The sequence below is a fragment of the Lepus europaeus genome, chromosome 23 (genome assembly GCF_033115175.1).
Source record: "Lepus europaeus isolate LE1 chromosome 23, mLepTim1.pri, whole genome shotgun sequence".
Lineage (NCBI taxonomy): Eukaryota > Metazoa > Chordata > Mammalia > Lagomorpha > Leporidae > Lepus > Lepus europaeus.
Window position 1 is genome coordinate 5,749,616 of NC_084849.1, and position 19,510 is coordinate 5,769,125.

Consider the following 19,510-nt stretch of genomic DNA (forward strand, 5'->3'; position numbering starts at 1 on the left):
CTCTGGTTCACTCCCCAAATGGTTGCAATGGCTGGAGCTGTGCCAATCCGAAGCCAGGGGCCAGGAGCTTCTTCTGGTCTCTCATGTGGGTGCAGGGGCTGGAGCACTTAGGCCATCTTCTACTGCTTTCCCAGGCCACAGCCGAGAGCTGGATCGGAAGAGGAGCTGCCAGGACTTGAACTGGTGCCCATATGGGATGCTGGTGCTGTAGGCGGAAGCTTAGCCAACTATGCCACAGCGCCGGCCCCCACAATGTGTGTGTGTTTTTTTTTTTTTTTTGACAGGCAGAGTGGACAGTGAGAGAGAGAGAGAGAGAGAAAGGTCTTCCTTTGCCATTGGTTCACCTTCCAGTGGCTGCTGTGGCCGGTGCATTGCGGCTGGCGCACCACACTGATCTGAAGGCAGGAGCCAGGTGCTTCTCCTGGTCTCCCATGGGGTGCAGGGCCCAAGCACTTGGGCCATCCTCCACTGCACTCCCGGGCCACAGCAGAGATCTGGCCTGGAAGAGGGGCAACCGGGACAGAATCCGGCACCCTGCTCGGGACTAGAACCTGGTGTGCCGGCACCGCTAGGCGGAGGATTAGCCTGTTAAGCCACGGCGCCGGTGAAGGTGGCAACTTTTATGTGTTACACCACAATGCCGGATCCAAGAAGGATAATTTAATTTACCCTGGCTCATCAGGACTTTGCTGTTTCATTGTGAATGCTTCTTTTTCTTCTTCTTCTTTTCTTAATATTTATTTATTTGAGAGGCAGAGTTACAGACAGATAGAGAGACAGAAAGAGAAAGGTCTTCCTTCTGCTACGGCTGGCGCTGCGCCTATCTGAAGCCAGGAGCCAGGTGCTTCTTACTGGTCTCCCATGTGGGTGCAGGAGCCCAAGCACTTGGGCCATCCTCACTGCCTTTCTGGGCCACAGCAGAGAGCTGGACTGGAAGAGGAGCAACTGAGACTAGAACCTAGCACCCATATGGGGTGCCGGGGCCACAGGCGGAGGATTAACCAAGTGAGCCACTGTGCTGGCCCCAAAGAAGACTTGTTTTTCTACCCAGAAGTTTTTCCCCCCTTTGTCTCAATACTGTTGTACAGATTTCATCTTAATTCTATTAGAGTTCAGATTTTACAAGTTAGAGATTAGTATCTGGCTTCCAACATTAACCTGAAGAGCTGTGTATTGTTGTAGTTCATAATACTAAGAAAAGGTCAGCTCAGAATGGGCATTTTTATGTATTTGCTCACTGTGGCTTTCCTTGGTGATGTGTGCTTTGTGCTGGAGATCGAGCGGGTTGGGTGGGAGGTGGACCCCTTACCAGAGTGGACAGATGCGATGCTTTCTGACTGGTCTGTGCCCTGAGGAGGTGAGCGGGATGAGAGGGTGGTTTGAGAAGGTGACAGGCTGAAGTTCGGATGGGAGGACACCAGGCGTGCTAAGAGGTGGGGAGAGAGCTTTCCTGTTGGAGGGGGCAGCAAGTTCAGAGCTTGCGAGGGGCTGATGTGCTCCAGGAATAGCAAGTGGCCTGTGAGGCCGGTGTGTAGTGAGCAGGGGTGGACAGAGTGGGCAGGGCAAAGCCAGGTGTGTAGGAGCCAACAGTGCAGGCCAGTCAGGAAGGTTAGACTACAACGTACTGGTTCTCATGGTAGCCACTTCCTGATGCTGCAGCCTGTTTCCTGCAGACTAATCACTGAAAGTGTGCTGACCTCGAGGTTGGATTTAGCCCCTGGAGCACTCTGCACCCCTCCTGTCACGCACTGGGGACTGCCTTTGGGAGTCAGGATGGATGATGACCTCAGGTCATGGAAGACCAGTTCCATAGTTTTATGTCCTCCTCCTGCCCCCAAAGAAACCTTTTATTTAGTGAGTACAAATTTCTTAAGTACAACTTTAGGAATATAGTGATCTTCCCACTGTATCTGCCCTCCTACCCCTCAGGTTTTCTGAGCCATTTTTTCATTCATGTTTCAGTTTTCAAGGGTTTTTGAACACTTTAATATTTTACATTAAAGAGAACTTTTACTTGAAAAGCAATTAAGTTAGGGAGTTAAATTCTCATAAAACCAAGCTATTTCTTGTTTTAGGATGTGGGATCCTTTTCTGGATACTTCAATGTTTAATAGAAGTCATTAGCTGTTAGGAGGAAAGGACAGAGCACTTAAGATAAATGTGAAGTGCAAGTGCGAGTTCTTGGTCAGAAGGGACAGCAGGTGGCATCAGATGGCGATCTTTGTAGACCTTCAGCTTCCCCAGACTACAGGTTACCCACGGGGGTACCCAGGCCTCTATCCTATTTTTATTTTAAATATATATTTACATCTGTTTGCTTAATTTGGCTGATATATTTGTCATTTTAAAAACTTCAGAAAAAGGCCAATTGTCACTGGAGGAATATTACTGTGAAATATTAAGTTAAAATTATGTTTAACTGCAGTATTTTATGATTTAATAGGCCAGGTGGTTACAGCTATTCAGTTTGGTGGAAAAGCAATGCCAAGAACAGATTGTTGCCCAGCAGGAACAGTTCCACAACCAAATTCAAGTAAGTTTTGATTTGTATTCTTTTTTCATATTTATAAGAGTTGTAGAAAATGCTAAGTCAATTTTGTTTATAACAAAAGATAAAACGTCATTTTATTTTTAGAGTAATAACTCATGTTTTTTAAAAAATATTATGTATTTGAAAGGCTGAGTTACACAGAAAGAGGGAAAGACAGAGAGATCTTTGATCCACTGGTTCTGGGTCTCCCATGTGGGTGCAGGATGGCCCAAACTCTGATGCCTTCCCAGGTGCATTAACAGGGAGCTGGATTGGAAGTGCAGCAGCCGGGGACCCAGTATGGGATGATGGCGTGCGGGCTTGACCTGCTATGCTACAGTGCCAGCCCCATCTCATTGTATTTTGAAACACAATATTTTCATAATGTTTACAAAATTGTGATGTTTAACGTTCTTTTCTGACGCAAGCCTATAATTTTTTTTCTTTCTAGCGTATACAGGAAGAGATAAAAAATTTAGTCAAGCTGCAGACCAGTAATGCTTCCTGGGTTTCCTGTGAGAGAAGTTCTTCCAGCAAACAAGCATCTTCAGAAAGTCAAATGGGTTTTTTTTCTGAAAGCAGTGAAAGAAATGAATCTGTTGTCAGCTACCCTAAGTCGAAAGAACCTGAGATGCAGCACGAAACGTCCACATCACAACCAGACTGCAACGTGGATAGCAGCTCAGTGAGCAGTGGCTATGGTACCTTCTGTGTCTCAGAATTAAATATTGACAAGTCCAAGGACGCCCAGGAGTTCATGGAGCACCCAGATGTTTCTAAAGGACCGTGTGGGGCACCAGTGGTGCAGACAGATGCACTTGTGGGTGGCATGAAAAGCAAGAAATGTTACATACAGACCACCAGAGAGTTTTGTGACTCTTTAAAGGAAGAGTGTTCCATTTTTCCTGGTGAATTTGAACATAATTTTCTTGAGGAAAATAAGATTTCTGAAGTATACAGTGGGAAAACAAACAGGTGACTAGAATTTCTGTATTATTTGAAGGGAGTGTTACTCGTTTGTCATGTTTGGAATCTAGGAAATAGAGTTCCTTTTAGTTGGACTATAAAAAAGTAAGATGTATTTGAACACTTACCAGTTAAAATTTTTTAAAAAAGATTTATTTAGTTATTTGAAAGGCAAAGTTAGAAGGCAGACAAAGATCTTCCATCCATTGATTCACTCCCCAAATGCCTACAGCAGCCAGGGCTGGGCCAGGCTGAAGCTAGGAACCAGACGCTCCATCCGCATCTCCTGCCTGGGTAACAGAAGCTCAAGTGATTGAGCTATCATCCGCTGCTTCCCCAGGTGCATTAGCAGGGCACTGGATTGAAAGCAGGGCAGCCAGGACTTGAACCAGCACTCCGATCTGAAATGTGGGCATTCCAAGTGGCAGCTTAACTTGCTGCACCACGACACCTGTCCCTCAACTTTTTTATTTATATATTAAGAATTTTTTGTAAGTTTAATGATATTTTTCTGTTTAATTTTTATTTATTTGAAAGAGAGAGAAGCAGATCTCCTATCCACTGATCCACTCCCCAAATGCCCACAGCATCTGGGATTGGGTCAGGCTATAGCTAGGAGTTGGGAACTGAGTCTGGGACCCCCAGGTGGATGGCAGGGACTCATATGCTCAAGTGTAGTTCACCTTACTTTAGATAGTATATTTCAGAGACGCAAATTTTAAAAATTAAGGTATATTACAAAATTTTAAGATTATTTCACATTCAGCCATAGTTTCTTTTATTAAGAAGTCCTGGGGCCGGTGCTGTGGCACAGCAGATTAAAGCCCCAGTCTGCAGAGCCGGTCATCCCATATGGGCTCCAGTTCAAGTCCTGGCTGTTCCACTTCTTATCCAGCTCTCTGCTATGGCCTGGGAAAGCAGTGGAAGATGGCCCAAGTCCTTGGGCTCCTGCACCCATGTGGGAGACCCAGAAGAAGCTCCTGACTCCTGGCTTCAGATTGGCTCAGCTCTGGCCGTTGCAGCCATCTGGGGAGTGAACCAGTGGATGGAAGACTGAAACTGGAGCCCATATTGGGTGCCGGCTCCGCAGGTGGCAGCTTTACCTGCTATGCCACAATGCTGGCCCCACCCTCAATCTTAAATAAACAAGTTTATTAATTTCATTTTATTTTTTAAAGATATATTTATTATTCGTTTGAAAGGCAGAGTTAGAGGAGGAGCTAGGGAGAGAGGAAAAAAAGTGAAAGATCTTCTGTCTGCCTGTTTACTCCCCAGATGGGCTTAACATCCCATAACAGGGCTAAGCCAGACTGAAGCCAGGAACCTGGAACTCCATCTGGATCTCCCACGTGGGTGGCAGGGGTCTGAGGATCCATCTTCTGTTGCTTTTCCAGGGGCATTAGCAGGGAACTGGGATTGGAAGTAGAGCAGCTGGGACTCAATCAGTACCCATATGGGTTGTAGGCTGCGGCTTGGTGGCAGCTTAACCCACTGTGTCACAATACCTCCCTCAGATTCATCACTTTTAAATACTAACATGTTTGGCCATAGCAATACGAATCTCCTCCCATCAAGTAAAATTATTAGCCCATGCCAGTAAATATGCTTTCACTTGTACTTGAAAGGACCACTGTTTTCGTTTTTGTTGTATTCTATGGCTACAGAGTTGGTGTATTGTTAATCATTGTTAGTGTTTTTGTTTACTTTGCCTTTGGTAATTAGAACTGAAAAAGAAATTAACACCATCTTTCCACTGTTAGAAAAAAATCCTCAAAGTCTTTCCCACTGGCACAACAGTATGCAGCAAATGCAAGTTTGGCTTTATAGTGGGGGATACTGTCTCAAAGAAGTAATTTTAGTTTTCTCTTCTTAAATAGTAAACCTATAACATCATGGGCACAAAAGCTGAAGCAGAACCAACCAAAGAGGGCACATGTAGAAGAAGGCTGTTCAAGATCTAAGCGAGGAAGTGAACACAGCAAGAAGTTACCAGTTGAGAAAGTAGGTGCTAAGTCACGTTCCTCGGCCACACGTCAGCTGCTGCTGAGTATGTTGGCTTCACTGCATAACTTTTTGTCTTCTTTTATATCATTAATTTGTTCATTTACAAATCTTTTTTGGCATCTCAGGTTTGGAAATACCAATTTGTTGTAAGTATCACTGCTTTTTAAAAAAATGTTATTTATTTGAAAGGCAAAGTTACAGAGAGTGGAAGAGACAGAGGGAGAGAAATCTTCCTTTTGCTGATTCACTCCCTTGATGTCTGTAGTGGCCAGAGCTGGGCTGGGCCAGGCCAAAGCCAGGAGCCAGGAGCTTCTGGGTCTCCCACCTGGGTGCCAGGAGCCCAAGTGCTTGGGTCATCTGCTGTTGCTTTCCCAGGTGAATTAGCAGGAAGCTGGATTGGGAAGTGGAACAGCCAGGACTTGAACCTGTGCCCACATGGAATGCTGGCATCACAGGCAGCAGCATAACCTGCTATGCCACAGCACTGGCCCCAAATATTGTTTATTTTGTAGGCTGTCAGTCAAAGCTAATGAGGGGTGAAATGGTATGAAAATATGAATCACTTGCAGAGGTCCTACTTGTGTTTGTACCTCCAGTGTTTACATTTAGTCTGAGAGTAATCCATTTGATTCTTTAAAAAAGCCTTCAAATACTTTGTATTACTGTTAAGTTGTAGAAAATAGTGCCGTTGTGTGTTGAATACCTTAGGATGCCTTTATTAAAAAAAGTTGAAATTTGGACAATTATGAATTTATAATCTAAATTGTAAGAGGTTAAATATTTAAATTCTAGGTGGCCCTTTTGCTAACTTAGTAGCTCCTTTCATTAAAGAATTATAGATAATAAGTCTTTTTTTTTTTTTTTAAAGATTCATTGACTTATTTGAATATGTTACGGGGGGAGGGCGTGGGAGAGAGAGAAAGAGCTATCAAGGGCTTCCATCTGCTGGTTTACTCAAATGGCTGCAGTGGCCAGGGCTGGGTCATGCTGAAGCCAGTAGCCAGGAGCTTCATCCATGTGAGTGCAAGGGCCCAAGCACTTGGTCCATCTTCCACTGCTTTTCCAGGTACATCAGCAGGAAGCTGGATCAGAAGTGGAGCAGCTGGGATGTGAGCTGACGCCCACATGGCATGCTGGTGTTGCAGGTGGTGACTTAACCTGCTGTGCCACAGGGCTGGCCCCAGTAGTAAGTTTCAGTACACATTTGTAGCCCTTACTGGCTTAGATTTTCCTAGGTTAGCATTGTTTAGTATAATACATTGAAATTGAAAAATCAGGTCTCTGCAAACCTGATACCTCTAGAAATTGGCTGTGTCTTGATCATCTGAAACAGTCTTTGTGTCTGAGTACTTGGGCCCCTGCACCCACATGGAGTCATAAAAAGAAGTCATAAGAAGTAGTCCCTCAGCCCCCATATGGCCCTGTTTCTCTTGCAGTGAGTGTTCTCTCTCTAACCTGCGATAGTCAGTTTCCAAATGTCCTTGTTCTTTGAACTTTTTCAGATTTGGGTTGAGGAGTAGGGACGCTGAATAAATCATAAATATCTTGGGAACAGTGAAAACCCATTAGTGCTCAAATGGTAGTTCTATTCTAGAAAAGCCCTTTACTTTTCTACTGTAGGTCTGTTCTAGAGAAGCCCTTTAGTTCTCACTTGGTAGCTCTGTTCTAGAAAAGTCCTTGGGTTCTCTACTGGTAGTTCTATTCTAGACAAGTTTCCTTGCACCCAGCAATTTTGTTGTTTTGAACCCAACTGCCATCAAGAGTGATGTATCCTTGTTTGGTGAGAGCATAAACAGGGTTAGTCGGCTGGGGTAAAAATTTCCTTTTCCATTGGAATATATTGGCCCAGAGGGAGACTATTTTCCTACATAGTCTTGTCTTTTTCTCCTGTTTGCTAGGTTAGAAATGAGACCATCTTTTGGAGACTTGCATTTTTTCTTTTCTTTCTTTTTTTTTTTTTTAGATTTATTTATTTATTTGAAAGAACTACAGAGAGAGAAGGAGAGGGCGGGAGAGAGGGAGGGGAAGAGAGAGAGATCTTCTATTCACTGATTCACTTCCCAAATGGCTGCAATGGCCAGGGCTGGGCCAGGCCAAAGCAAGGAGCCAAGATCTTCTGGGTCTTCCATGTGGGTGCAGGGGCCCAAGTACTCAGGCCATCTTCTGCTGCTTTTCCAGGTGCATTAGCAGGGAGCTAGATTGAAGTGGAGCAGTAGGACTTGAACTCGTGCCTATATGGGATGCTGGCACTGTAGGCAGAGGCTTAATCTGTTCCACAGTGCTGGCCCCAGATTTGACTTCTGATGCAATTTTGGTTGATGGTTATGTGCTGGGTGGCTTTGTTGATTTTCTTGTATTTTGTAATTGTAACTCAGTATAATTTTGGTACAGTCCAGTGATTCCCAGACTTTGCTGTGTGATAGTCACCTGAGCTTTTAAAATCTCAGCTGCCCATCACAGGTATTTGATGTCTTTGGTGTGGGCGTGTGGTGTGCATTGGGAGTTTCAGAAGCTCCTTGGTGACTCCGATGTGCGGTGAAGCAGGGACCTGCTGGCCTAGCCTAGCTTTCCTTTGATTCCATGGAGAAGCAGGGCAGAAGCACCCTTTCTGTAGGGTCAGTGAGTGGTGTTGTTCACCGGGGAGGACATGCTGTTCCCTGCCAGGCTTTCTCTGCTCGTCTCCAGGGTTTTATTTTGCTTTTTTTAGGCAAGTGATATATTTGGTTTTAAATCATTAGGGAATCAAATTAATTTGAGATTTTTGGACTTTAAATGATTTTGAGGCAGTGGTGTTGGTGAATTAGAGACACCACCACTCCGGAAATGCATTTCCTGCTTGCACCATTCAGGATTCACAAAGGGATAGCTTTCCTCCTTATTTGATCCTTTCTCTCCTTCCGTTGTCTTAAGCTTCACTTGTGGATCCAAGGTTTTTGTTACACACTGGCGTTTTGCTTTGGGTAAGAGCCACTTTGCCGTGCATCTGGAAATTGTGAATTTATAATTTGGCAGAAGGGTTTCCCAGCACTCAGGTTGTTCTTGTTTCTGTGGTCTTTTGTCTTCCTCCTTTCCCAGGCTCCAGGGCTTCATGGGTCTTTCTCAGGGGGGCCACTAGACTTTCCTGATTAAGGTCCTTGTGCTGGGCTGATGCCAGTGGCTTTGTTAAGAAGGTTTACACTTTAGGGCTTTTATTTTTTCATTAAAAGCTGAGCCTGTTTTCTTTGGCTGCCTTGTCTGTCCGGTGTGTGCAGCAGGCAGCTGTGTACAGAAGGCCCCCAGCCTCTGTGTCCGTCAGCCTGGGCATTGACGTTTGCACTGAGAGCGGCATGGGGACAAATATCTTTTGCTTGCGATTACTTGACTTGGTCTTCCCTGGTCGCTGCCTTCTGGTCTTTTTCATCCTGAGTGAAAAAGACAAAAGATGCTGGTGCCGTGGCTTAACAGGCTAATCCTCCGCCTTACGGCGCCGGCACACCGGGTTCTAGTCCCGGTTGGGGTGCCGGATTCTATCCCGGTTGCCCCTCTTCCAGGCCAGCTCTCTGCTATGGCCCGGGAAGGCAGTGGAGGATGGCCCAAGTGCTTGGGCCCTGCACCCCATGGGAGACCAGGAGAAGCACCTGGCTCCTGGCTTCGGATCAGTGCGATGCGCTGGCCGCGGCAGCCATTGGAGGGTGAACCAAGGGCAAAAGGAAGACCTTTCTCTCTGTCTCTCTCTCACTATCCACTCTGCCTGTCAAAAAAAAGAAAAAAGAAAAAGACAAAAGATGACTTAGGGGTTTCAGAGAGAGACTGGGTGGTGCTCTGTATGGCTCATGCGGTCGGTCTGTCCCCTTCCTGGAGAGCGGAGTGGTCGTCCCCACTGCCCCTGCTTTTGTAGTGGGTGCCTGGGGGATTGTAAGCAAATACAGCAAAAGGACTTGGAGCAAGAATTAAAATTTTTTTTTTAAAGATTTATTTATTTACTTGAGAATAAGAGTTACAGAGAGAGAGAAGGAGAGACAGAGAGAGGGCTCTTCTTTTTCTTTTTTTCTTTTTTGACAGGCAGAGTGGATAGTGAGAGAGAGAGAGACAGAGAGAAAGGTCTTCCTTTTTGCCCTTGGTTCACCCTCCAATGGCCGCTGCGGCCTGCGCATTTCGCTGATCTGAAGCCAGGAGCCAGGTGCTTCTCCTGGTCTCCCATGCGGGTGCAGGGCCCAAGGACTTGGGCCATCCTCCACTGCCTTCCCGGGCCATAGCAGAGAGCTGGCCTGGAAGAGGGGCAACCGGGATAGAATCGGCGCCCCAACCAGGACTAGAACCCGGTGTGCCAGCGCCGCAAGGCGGAGGATTAGCCTGTTTAGCCACCGCGCCAGCCAAGAATTAAAAGTTTAGTGATGGTGGAACTGATAAGAAAACTTTTGATAGAAATGTTTCTGTCGCATGTCTCTGGAAACATTTCTTGTGGCAATGTCAGAGATTGTTGAGGGGAGACTGATTGGGGATTTTTGTTGGCAGGAATGATGACTAAGCATTTTCATCCTTTTTTTGGGACTAGTAACCAATTGTATAGAAGTAACTTGCCATTTTAGGTTCATGTTATTGCTCTGTGTTTGTCAAAGTTAATTTGATGTATTGTAATGATAATAAATGAGTTGTTACAGCTTTTACATTAATTTTTATACTAAATGACTAATTCTAGGCAGTCCAAGTTTCCTTGGGAAGTAGATGGCAAATTAGAAATACATTTTAGTTTTGAGATCATTTAATAACACCTCTAATTTTCTCTTCTAGCTCCACAGAGAACCAAAATAAACTTTAATAGGTTACACAGGCAAAGAAAATCTTTCACTATTAACTCCTGCCACTCTCCATTCTTGAAGCTGTGGGTCCATCAGGGTTTATTCTCCATGACCCTCTGAAGGTTCCCTGGCCCTGGGTTGGCACTTGGCTCTCGCTACTGGGGCTGTAGTTTGTGCCTGATGATTTTTAGCCATCAACCAACCTTTTTTTTTTCCCCTTGAATTGTAGTCTGATTTTGCTGCTGTCCCACATCCTCGTGCTTTTTGCCTCAGTAAACCAGATGAAAGCCCGACTGCCTGGGTGTCTGCCTCAGGAACAGGTATGGTACTGTGCTTGGTGTAACAGTGACATGCCATCAGTGCAGTGTAGTGTGCCTCTGGCATCTGTAACCTCTCTGCTTAGATCTGTGTTACAAGTTCCGTGAACATGGAATTGTTTTTTTAAAGATTTATTTATTTTGAAAGAGAGAGCGAGTATCTTCATTCTATTGGTTCACTTCTCAGATGGCTGCAACAGCCAGTATTGTGCCAGGCTGAAGCCAGGAGGTTCATCTGGGTCTCCCACATGGTGACAGGGGTCCAAACACTTGGGCCATCTTGTGCTGCCTTTCCCAGGCCATTGCAGGGAGCTGGATTGGAAGTGGAGCAGCCAGGACATGAACAGGCACCCGTGTGGGATGCTCATGTCCCAGGGGGCAGCAGGCCCCTTTTGCAGTTCTTTTAAACAACTAGCTGCAGAAAGCCTCAACCATTTTCACTTGCTCCAGAATGAATTAACAAATTGAAAGGGCTGGTGCTGTGGCATAGCAGGTTAACGCCCTGGCCTGAAGCGCAGGCATCCCATATAAGCACTGGTCCTAGTCCTGGCTGCTCCTCTTCTGATCCAGCTCTCTGCTATGGCCTGGGAAAGCAGTACAAGATGGCCCAAGTCCTTGAGCCCCTGCACCCACATGAGACACCTGGAAGAAACTCCTGGCTCCTGGCTTCAGATCTGCGCAGCTTCTCTGTAACTCTTTCAAATTATTTATTTATTTATTTGAGAGGTAGAGTTACAGACAGTGAGAGGGAGAGACAGTGAGAGAGGTTCACTCCCCAAATGATTGCAATGGCCAGAGCTGAGCTGATCTGAAACCAGGAGCCAGAAGCTTCTTTTGGTTCTCCCATGTGGGTGCAGGGGCCCAGGTGCTTGGGCCATCTTCTGCTGCTTTCCCAGGCCCTAGCAGAGAGTTGGATCAGAAGAGGAGCAGCCGGGACTCGAACTGGTGCCCATATGGGATGCCAGCATCACAGGCGGAGGATTAACCTACTGCATCACGGTGCCGGCCCCTAAAATAAATCTTTTTTTAAAAAAATTTATTATTTATTTATTTATTTGACAGAGTTAGATAGTGAGAGAGAGAGAGAGACAGAGAGAAAGGTCTTCCTTCCATTGGTTCACCCCCCAAATGGCCGCCACGGCCGGAGCTACGCTGATCCGAAGCCAGGAGCCAGGTGCTTCCTCCTGGTCTCCCATGTGGGTGCAGGGCCCAAGTACCTGGGCCATCCTCCACTGCCCTCCCGGGCCACAGCAGAGAGCTGGACTGGAAGAGGAGCAACTGGAACTAGAACCTGGCGCCCATATGGGATGCTGGCACCGCAAGGCAGAGGATTAACCAAGTGAGCCACAGCGCCGGCCCCAATCTTTTTTTTTTTTTTTTTTTTTTTAAGGTTTATTTTATTGTGCTGGCGCCATGACTCACTTGGCTAATCCTCTGCCTGTGGCGCCGGCACCCCAGGTTCTAGTCCTGGTTGGGGTGCCGGGTACTGGTCCCAGTCGCTCCTCTTCCAGTCCAGCTCTCTGCTGTGGTCCAGGAGGGCACTGGAGGATGGCCCAAGTGCTTGGGTCCCTGCACCTGCATGGGAGACCAGGAGGAAGCACCTGGCTCCTGGCTTCGGATCAGCGTAGCTCCGGCCGTGGCGGCCATTTGGGGGGTGAACCAACGGAAGGAAGACCTTTCTCTCTGTCTCTCTCTCACTGTCTATAGCTTTCTCTCTCTCTCTCTCTCTCTCTCTCTCTCTCTCTCTCTCACTGTCTAACTCTGCCTGGCAAAAAATTTTAAAAAATTATTTTATTTATTTGAAAGACGAGTTACAGAGAGAGAGGTCTTCCATCCACTGATTCACTCCCCAGATGGCTGCAACGGCCGGAGCTGCGCCAATCCAGAGCCAGGAGCCAGGAGCTTCTTCTTGGTCTCCCATATGGGTGCAGGGGCCCAAGGACTTGGGCCGTCCTCCACTGCTTTCCCAGGCCATAGCAGAGAATTGGATTGGAAGAGGAGCAGCCGGGACTAGAACCAGCACCCATATGGGATGCCGGTGCCGCAGGTGGTGGATTAACCCAATGTGCCACGGTGCTGGGCCCCAGGCTGAGGCTTTAACCCGCTGTACCACAGTGCTGGCCCCAGTGAACCATTCTTTACATTTTGTGGTGTGCTATTCTCATCTTAATCGTTTTATATTCTGACTGCCTCTCCTGCACATCCCACATCCAGCTCATCAGGATGAATTTGCTTTGCCTCATGAAGGTTTCCAGGACCCAGCCACTTCTCGCCCCCTTCATAGACCTCCTCTGCCGCTGAGTGGCCACAAGCGTCCAAGCTGGTTTCCTGCTTCCACCCTTTCTCTTCCAATCTGTTCTCCAACATAGGCCAAGTGAGCCTTTGAAAGGTGCCATGCCATGTGACTGCACTCAACCTCACAGTGGCCCGTTCCCTCAGAATAGTCGTCAGAGTTCTTACAGAGGCCCTCTAGGCAGCAGGATCAAGCCTCTGTCGCCATCTGCTGCTCTCCCCTTCTCTGAGTTGGGGGGCTGTTGGATCCGGTGTGCCAGATAGCAGCTGGCTTGGGGCTTTGCCATTGGCTTCTTCCTCTGATTGAACTATTCTCCCCGATCCTCCATGTGAGAGAACTCCCAACCCTGACCACCCTGCTCATAGGTAGCCTCACTGCATACCCACTCTTCTCTTGGTTTACAGTTTTACCCTCAGTGCTTTTTGCTTTCTTTCTTTTTTAAAAAATTTATTTTACTTACTTGAAAGAGTTACAGAGAGGGGTGGAAACAGAGAGGTCTTCCATCTGCTGGTTTACTCCCCTACTGGCTGCAACGGCTGAAGCTGAGGTGATCTGAAGCCAGGAGCCAGGAGTTTCTTCTGTGTCTCTCAGGCACGTGCAGGGGCCCAAGTTCTTGGACCATCTTCCACCACTTTCCCAGGCACATCAGGGAGCTGAATGGGAAGTAGAACCAGGACTTGAACTGGAACCCATCTGGGATGTCAGCATTGCAGGCAGCAGCTACCCATTATGCCACAGTACTGGCCCCTACCTTAAATTTTAATAAATCAGTTTTAAATATTTTCATCAGGTTAAGACTCATGATACATTTATGACTCTTTTCTGTCAGAATTCAGCTTGCTGTAGCCAGGTAGCCAAAAACTGATTCTTTCCCATGTTTAGTTTTGTTTAGGTAAGCAATGTCACTCGAGAAAGCACTGTTGTCTCCTTCCCTCACAACTCCCTGTCCCGTGCACTTGTGCCCTCAGGACTGACATACTGGAAGCTGGAGGAGAAGGACTTGTATCACTCTTTGCCTGACACTTTAGAGAAGACGTTTGTCCCCACCCCGTCCACGGATCTGTCACCTAGACAGGTAACTGTCTATGTATATGTGTATTTGTGTTTTATGATTGCCATTACGTCCATTAAAAATCTGTATCTTTGACTTCAGATACACTAGAAAAAGCTTGGAATTTAGAATCAGGTTCGTTGGCTTTTAAATTTCATCTGTCACTTATCCTTACGTAATCTTAGGAAAGTTACTTAAAAATAGAGCTGAAAATGTCTGGTTAGCATTTTATGAAATTAAATGAGATAGTTTTATGCTTACTGTTTCTTTTTTAAAGATTTACTTATTTGGGGTTAGTGCTGTGGCGTAATGGATAGAAGCTGCCACCTGCAGTGCCAGCATCCTATGTGGGTACTGGTTTGAGTCCTGGCTGCTCCACTTCAGATCTAGCTTCCTACTGATGGCCTAGTAAAGCAGCGGAACATGGCCCAAATGCTTGGACCCCTGTACTCTTGTGGGAGACCCAGAAGAAGCTCCAGGCTCCTGACCTTTGCCTAGCCCAGCCCAACCCTGGCTGTTGTGGCCATCTAGAGAATCTTTCAACTGTTGGTTCTCTCCCCAGATGGCTTCAGTGGCCAGGGCTGGGCCAGGCTAAAGCCAGAAGCCAGGAGCTTCTTCAGGTCTCCCACATGGGTAATGGGCTCAAACACTTGGGCCATCCTCTGTTGCTTTTCCCAGGCCACTTGCAGGGAGCTAGATTGGAAATGGAGCAGTCGGGACTCAAATTGTCATCCATATGAGTTGCAGGCATTGCAGACAGTGGCTTCACCTGGTACATCACAATGCCGGCCCCACCTGCTATTTCATAGGTCCTCAACTGTGAACTTGTGCCCTTTTTACAGACCTGGTATTTGATTTTTCCATCCTGTTATACCTCCTGCTGATTCACTTGTACAATAATTGTGAGCAATTTAATTTGCTACACCAGTGTTTTTCAAGAAATGTAAAGTTTTGTTTCAGAGCAAAGAACTAGAACTGTTCTGTTGTGCATGCAAGGGGTACAGGCAGGGGGTTCCCACACAGTTTTTGAAGTACCCTCATCTTACACTGCTCTGTTGCAGTCAGGTAATGAGAGACATTTGGGAGAAGGGAGAACTGAAGTGACCAATGGAGAAAAAACAAGGGATGTGTGTGGACAGATGGGGCACTGGGACACCAGGTCCTTTGTGAACTTTAGAGTCCTGGAGAGTGGCAGAAACCAACACCCCAGCCTTGAGGAAAGACACAGGGAAAGACAGATCAGCATTAGGGAAAGGAAGTAGGAGGGAGGTGACGCTGTAAGGGGGGTGGAGGCTTAATGTGCTTTGCAGTTATGGACGTGCCTGTTATTTGAACGTCCATACATTAGTACTATATTTTATTGAACTCAAGATGCCATCAATTCTTAGACTTCCTATTTCATATTATACTACAAAAATTTACCAATTGTACTGATATAGTACTTTTTAAAAAAAAATTACTTATTTTTATTCATTTGTAAGGCAGAGAGACAGATTTTCCATCCACTGGTTCACTCCCTAAGTACCCACAGGAGTCAGGGCTGGGCCCAGCCAAAGCTGGGGGCCTGGAACTCAGTCTGGGTCTCCTGCATTGGGTGGAAAGACCCAGCAACTGGAGCCATCACTGCTGCCTCTCAGGGCAGCCGTGGCAGGAAGCTGGGGGCGGGGCACTCCAAGAAAAGATGCAAGCATCCCAAGGGGCGCCTTAAGAACTGCATCAAGCGCTTGCACCATCATACAGTGCTTATCTTCTAGAATTTATGTTTTGTTTTTGGGGAAAGAGCTTTAGACTTAACAATTTTTTTTTTTTTAATTGTTGATTTGAAAGGCAAAGAGAAAGAGAGAAAGAGCGAGCTTCTACTCACAGGTTCACTGCCCCTATAGCCAGATCTGGGCCAAGCCAAATTCAGGATCCAGAACTCCATCCATGTCTCCCACATTGGTGTCTGGGGCCCAAGTGCATAAGCCATCTTTCACTGTCTTCCCAGGCACAAGGCAGGCCAGCTAGAACTTGACCTGGTCCCCTAATATGGGAGGCGGACGTCATAAGCGGCAGCTGAGCCTGTTGAGCCACAATGCCAGCCCCTAGCAGATTTTTATCATATAGTCCAATATATTCTTAAACATAGTGAAATAAAATTGGCATCTGCACAGGCTTACTTGGCTACCCACGTGGAAGATGGCTCCTGGCTTTGGCCTGGCCCAGATCCAGCCATCTGGGCATCTGGGGAGTAACCCAGGACATGGAAATCTCTCTGTTGCTCTGCCTTTCAAGAAAATCAAAATAAATACTAAGGGGCTGATTTTCACTGGGTACATTTTTCCCTAATATTTTGTTTTTGTCTACCAAGTCTTTTTAAAAAAATTTATTTATTTATTTGAAATGCAGAGTTATGGGGTGGGGGGCTTGGGAGAAGAGAGAGAGAGAATGATATCTCTTCTATCCACTGGGATGTTGAAGCGAAGAGCCTGTAACTCCATCTGCGAATGGCAGGGGCCTAAGTACTTGGGCTGCTTCCCCAGATACATTAGCAGGGAGCTGAATTGGAAGTGGAACAGCCAGGTCTTGAACTGGTGCCCATATGGGATGCCCACGTTGCAGACCCACATTCCACAATATTATCAGTTTGTCAACTCTTAAAAAAAAAAAAAAAAATGAGGGGCCAGCACTCTGGCATAGTGGGTTAAAGCCCTGACCTGCAGTGTTGGCATCCCATATAGGCACCAGTTCAAGTACCAGCTGTTCCTCTTCTTCTTCTTCTTTTTTTTTTTTTTTAAGATTTATTTTATTTATTTGAAAGAGTTACAGAGAGAGGTAGAGACAGAGAGAGAGGTCCTCCATCTGCTGGTTCACTCCTCAGATCACCGCAATGGCTGGAGCTGCACCGATCTGAGGCCAGGAGCCCAAGGACTTGGGCCATCTTGTACTGCTTTCCCAGGCCATAGCAGAGAGCTGAATCGGAAGAGGAGCAGCCGGGACCAGAACTGGCACCCATATGGGATGCTGGTGCCTCAGGCCAGGGCGTTAACCTGCTGTGCCACAGCGCCGGCCCCTGCTTCTCTTCTGATCCAGCTCTCTGCTATGGCCTGGGAAAGCACTAGAAGATGGCCCAAGTCCTTGGGCCCCTGTACCCATGTGGGAGACTTGGAAGAAGCTCCTGGCTTCTGTCTTCAGATCGGCATTGCTCTGGCCATTGTGGCCTCTGGGGAGTGAACCAGTGGGTGGAAGACTTCTCTCTTTCTTTATGCCTCTGCTTCTGTGTCTGCCTTTCAAATAAAATAAATTTTAAAAATCTTAAAAAAAAAATGAATAAAACTATACTGATAAGGAACTCTTATCTCTTCAAATTCAGCTGCAAGTTTTCTCGTTCTGATTTAATTATCCTTTGTGATATCTTACCTCAAAACTTGTTTCTTATTTTGAATAGGAGGACTATCAGGGATTTTATTCTTTGGAAGTATCATAGGCTGCTAAATAATTCAGGTTCTAATTGTCCCCTGCTGTTCATTATTGGGAAATAAAAAACGTTGCCTACTCTGGGCCAGCTTTGTGGTGCAGCAGGTTAAGCCGCCCCTTGTGGTGCTGGCGTCTCTCATGAACACTGGTTCAAGTGCCATCTCTTCTGCTTCTGGTCCAGCTCCCTGCTCATGTGCCTGAGGAGGCAAAATGATGGCTCAGTTGCTTGCGTCCATGAGACCCACGTGGGAGACCCAGATAGTTTAGGCTCCTGACTTTGGCCTGGCCCAGCCCTGACTCTAGACATTGTGGCCATCTGGAGAGTGAACTAGCAGGTAGAAGATCTCTCTCTCTGTCTCCGTCACTCTGCTTTTCAAATAATAAATCTTAAAGCAAAAAAAGTTATTATTCTTAAGGAGATCCTTGGTCATCAGCAATGACTTCCAAGCATGTGTCATCAACTTGATAATGTGGATTTTGAGTTTATTGAAATCTTTCAAAAATCTTTATATAATGTTGATGCTGTTATCAGTAAATCTTTTTCATTGCTGATACTACCATCTGAATAATTTTCTTTCATCTCTCCAAGTCTAATGCTAGTAATGAGATAAAGCTACCATCGCTTAAGGATATTTGTCATAAAAAAACAAAGAGGAAACAAGCAGTTACCTGAGAGAGTCTCAGTTTTGCTTCTAAGCCACATCAGCTTCCAGGGCAAAGTTGTAAACGTTGTGCTGAGTGACACAGACACTTCCTGTCTGTAGCGTGTACAGTATGCATAAGCCTTCTCGCCTGGAAACAAAAGGAGCCCTGAGCCCGGAGCGTGATGCATTCCTGTGTGCTGCCTTTCTTCTAGGTCCTGACTCTGGATTCAGCACTGCCCATGAAGCCGAGTCCACAGGCTTCAGGAGTGCAACCACAGGACTTTCTGAGTGCCCTCGATGACAGAATATCCTTTTCCCCAGATTCTGTTCTAGAACCTAGCGTGTCTAGTCACTCTGACATAGACTCATTTTCACAAGCAAGTAACACTGCTCCTGGATTCCCAAAATATCCTTCAAAGACCAAAGCTTCACCAGTGGACTCTTGGAAGAATCATGCATTCCAAAACGAAAGTAGGAGCAGTTCCACGTTCCCCTCGGTGTACACTGTTGCTAGTAATGACCTCTCAGTCAACACTGTAGACGAAGAAAACACTGTCTTGGTAGCTTCGGCCTCTGTCAGTCAGTCCCAGCTTCCAGGTACAGCCAACAGTGTCCCAGAATGCATTTCATTGACTTCCTTGGACGATCCTGTGATATTGTCTAAGTATGTATTTCAGTGAATGGCTTGTAATGTTAATAGATTTTCTCTGATGTCTGATTGAATGATGAATGATTTTTATTGAATTTAAGTAATGTTTATATTCAGTGAAAAAGATACAGCACTTTTAAGATAGATTATTTCATTTTTAGATGCTCTTTTTTCCACCGCATACCAGTCGGCTTTTCGTGAATTAATTTTCTGTGGGTGTGCAGAGGAGTTAGGCTGTATTTTTGCTAGGAGCTTGGCGTGTTGTTGCTCTCTCCTGGAGGACGGTGTGAGAGAATGTGCTTCCTCGTGACTGCTTCGCCCTCCCCAGCAGGATCAGGCAGACGCTGAAAGAGAAGCACGCGCGGCATGTGGCCGATCTGCGGGCTTACTACGAGTCAGAAACTGCTAGTCTGCGACAGAAGCTGCAGGCAAAGGAGATTTCTGCAGTTGAAGACTGGAAGAAAACCAATCAGATTCTTGTAGACAGGTAAAACTTATTTCTCTGAAATTAGCATTTATCCAGTGTGGATGCAGTATTTCCACAATAGTTTGAGTTATATTATGATAATAAAGTGCTTTGAAAAAGCATGTTCTTTGGATCTGAGATTTTACAGAGCCATGGTAACCTAAATTGTTATTTTTAAAGATCTGACCAAGTCTTACAGAACACTAGTGACTGATGTGCAGCCATTTTTTCATTTGGGCAAAAAGGGGGAAGAAGCAGCTTCTGTGCTGAGTAATGTCCTTCATGGGAAGATAAGTGCCACTGTGCTCCTAACACAAAGTCTGTGCTGGCTCTCTCCTGATTTAATGCCCAGACGT

At 46.2% G+C, this 19,510-nt stretch overlaps 1 protein-coding gene across 10 annotated transcripts in view; it reads left to right on the forward strand.

Annotated features, from left to right (window-relative positions):
• The window catches only part of MPHOSPH9 (M-phase phosphoprotein 9), a 62,936-nt gene that overhangs the window by 7,993 nt on the left and 35,433 nt on the right, over window positions 1–19,510 (forward strand). For 7 of the 10 annotated variants that reach the window (XM_062182699.1, XM_062182707.1, XM_062182698.1 and 4 more), the window contains 8 exons: window positions 2,444–2,533; window positions 2,982–3,505; window positions 5,374–5,497; window positions 6,567–6,686; window positions 10,508–10,598; window positions 13,857–13,963; window positions 18,252–18,703; window positions 19,017–19,175. In XM_062182699.1, the coding sequence (XP_062038683.1) occupies window positions 2,444–2,533; window positions 2,982–3,505; window positions 5,374–5,497; window positions 6,567–6,686; window positions 10,508–10,598; window positions 13,857–13,963; window positions 18,252–18,703; window positions 19,017–19,175 (1,667 nt within the window). The remainder of the gene's footprint in view (window positions 1–2,443; window positions 2,534–2,981; window positions 3,506–5,373; window positions 5,498–6,566; window positions 6,687–10,507; window positions 10,599–13,856; window positions 13,964–18,251; window positions 18,704–19,016; window positions 19,176–19,510) is intronic. The other 3 variants (XM_062182702.1, XM_062182704.1, XM_062182705.1) reach the window with 3 other exon arrangements.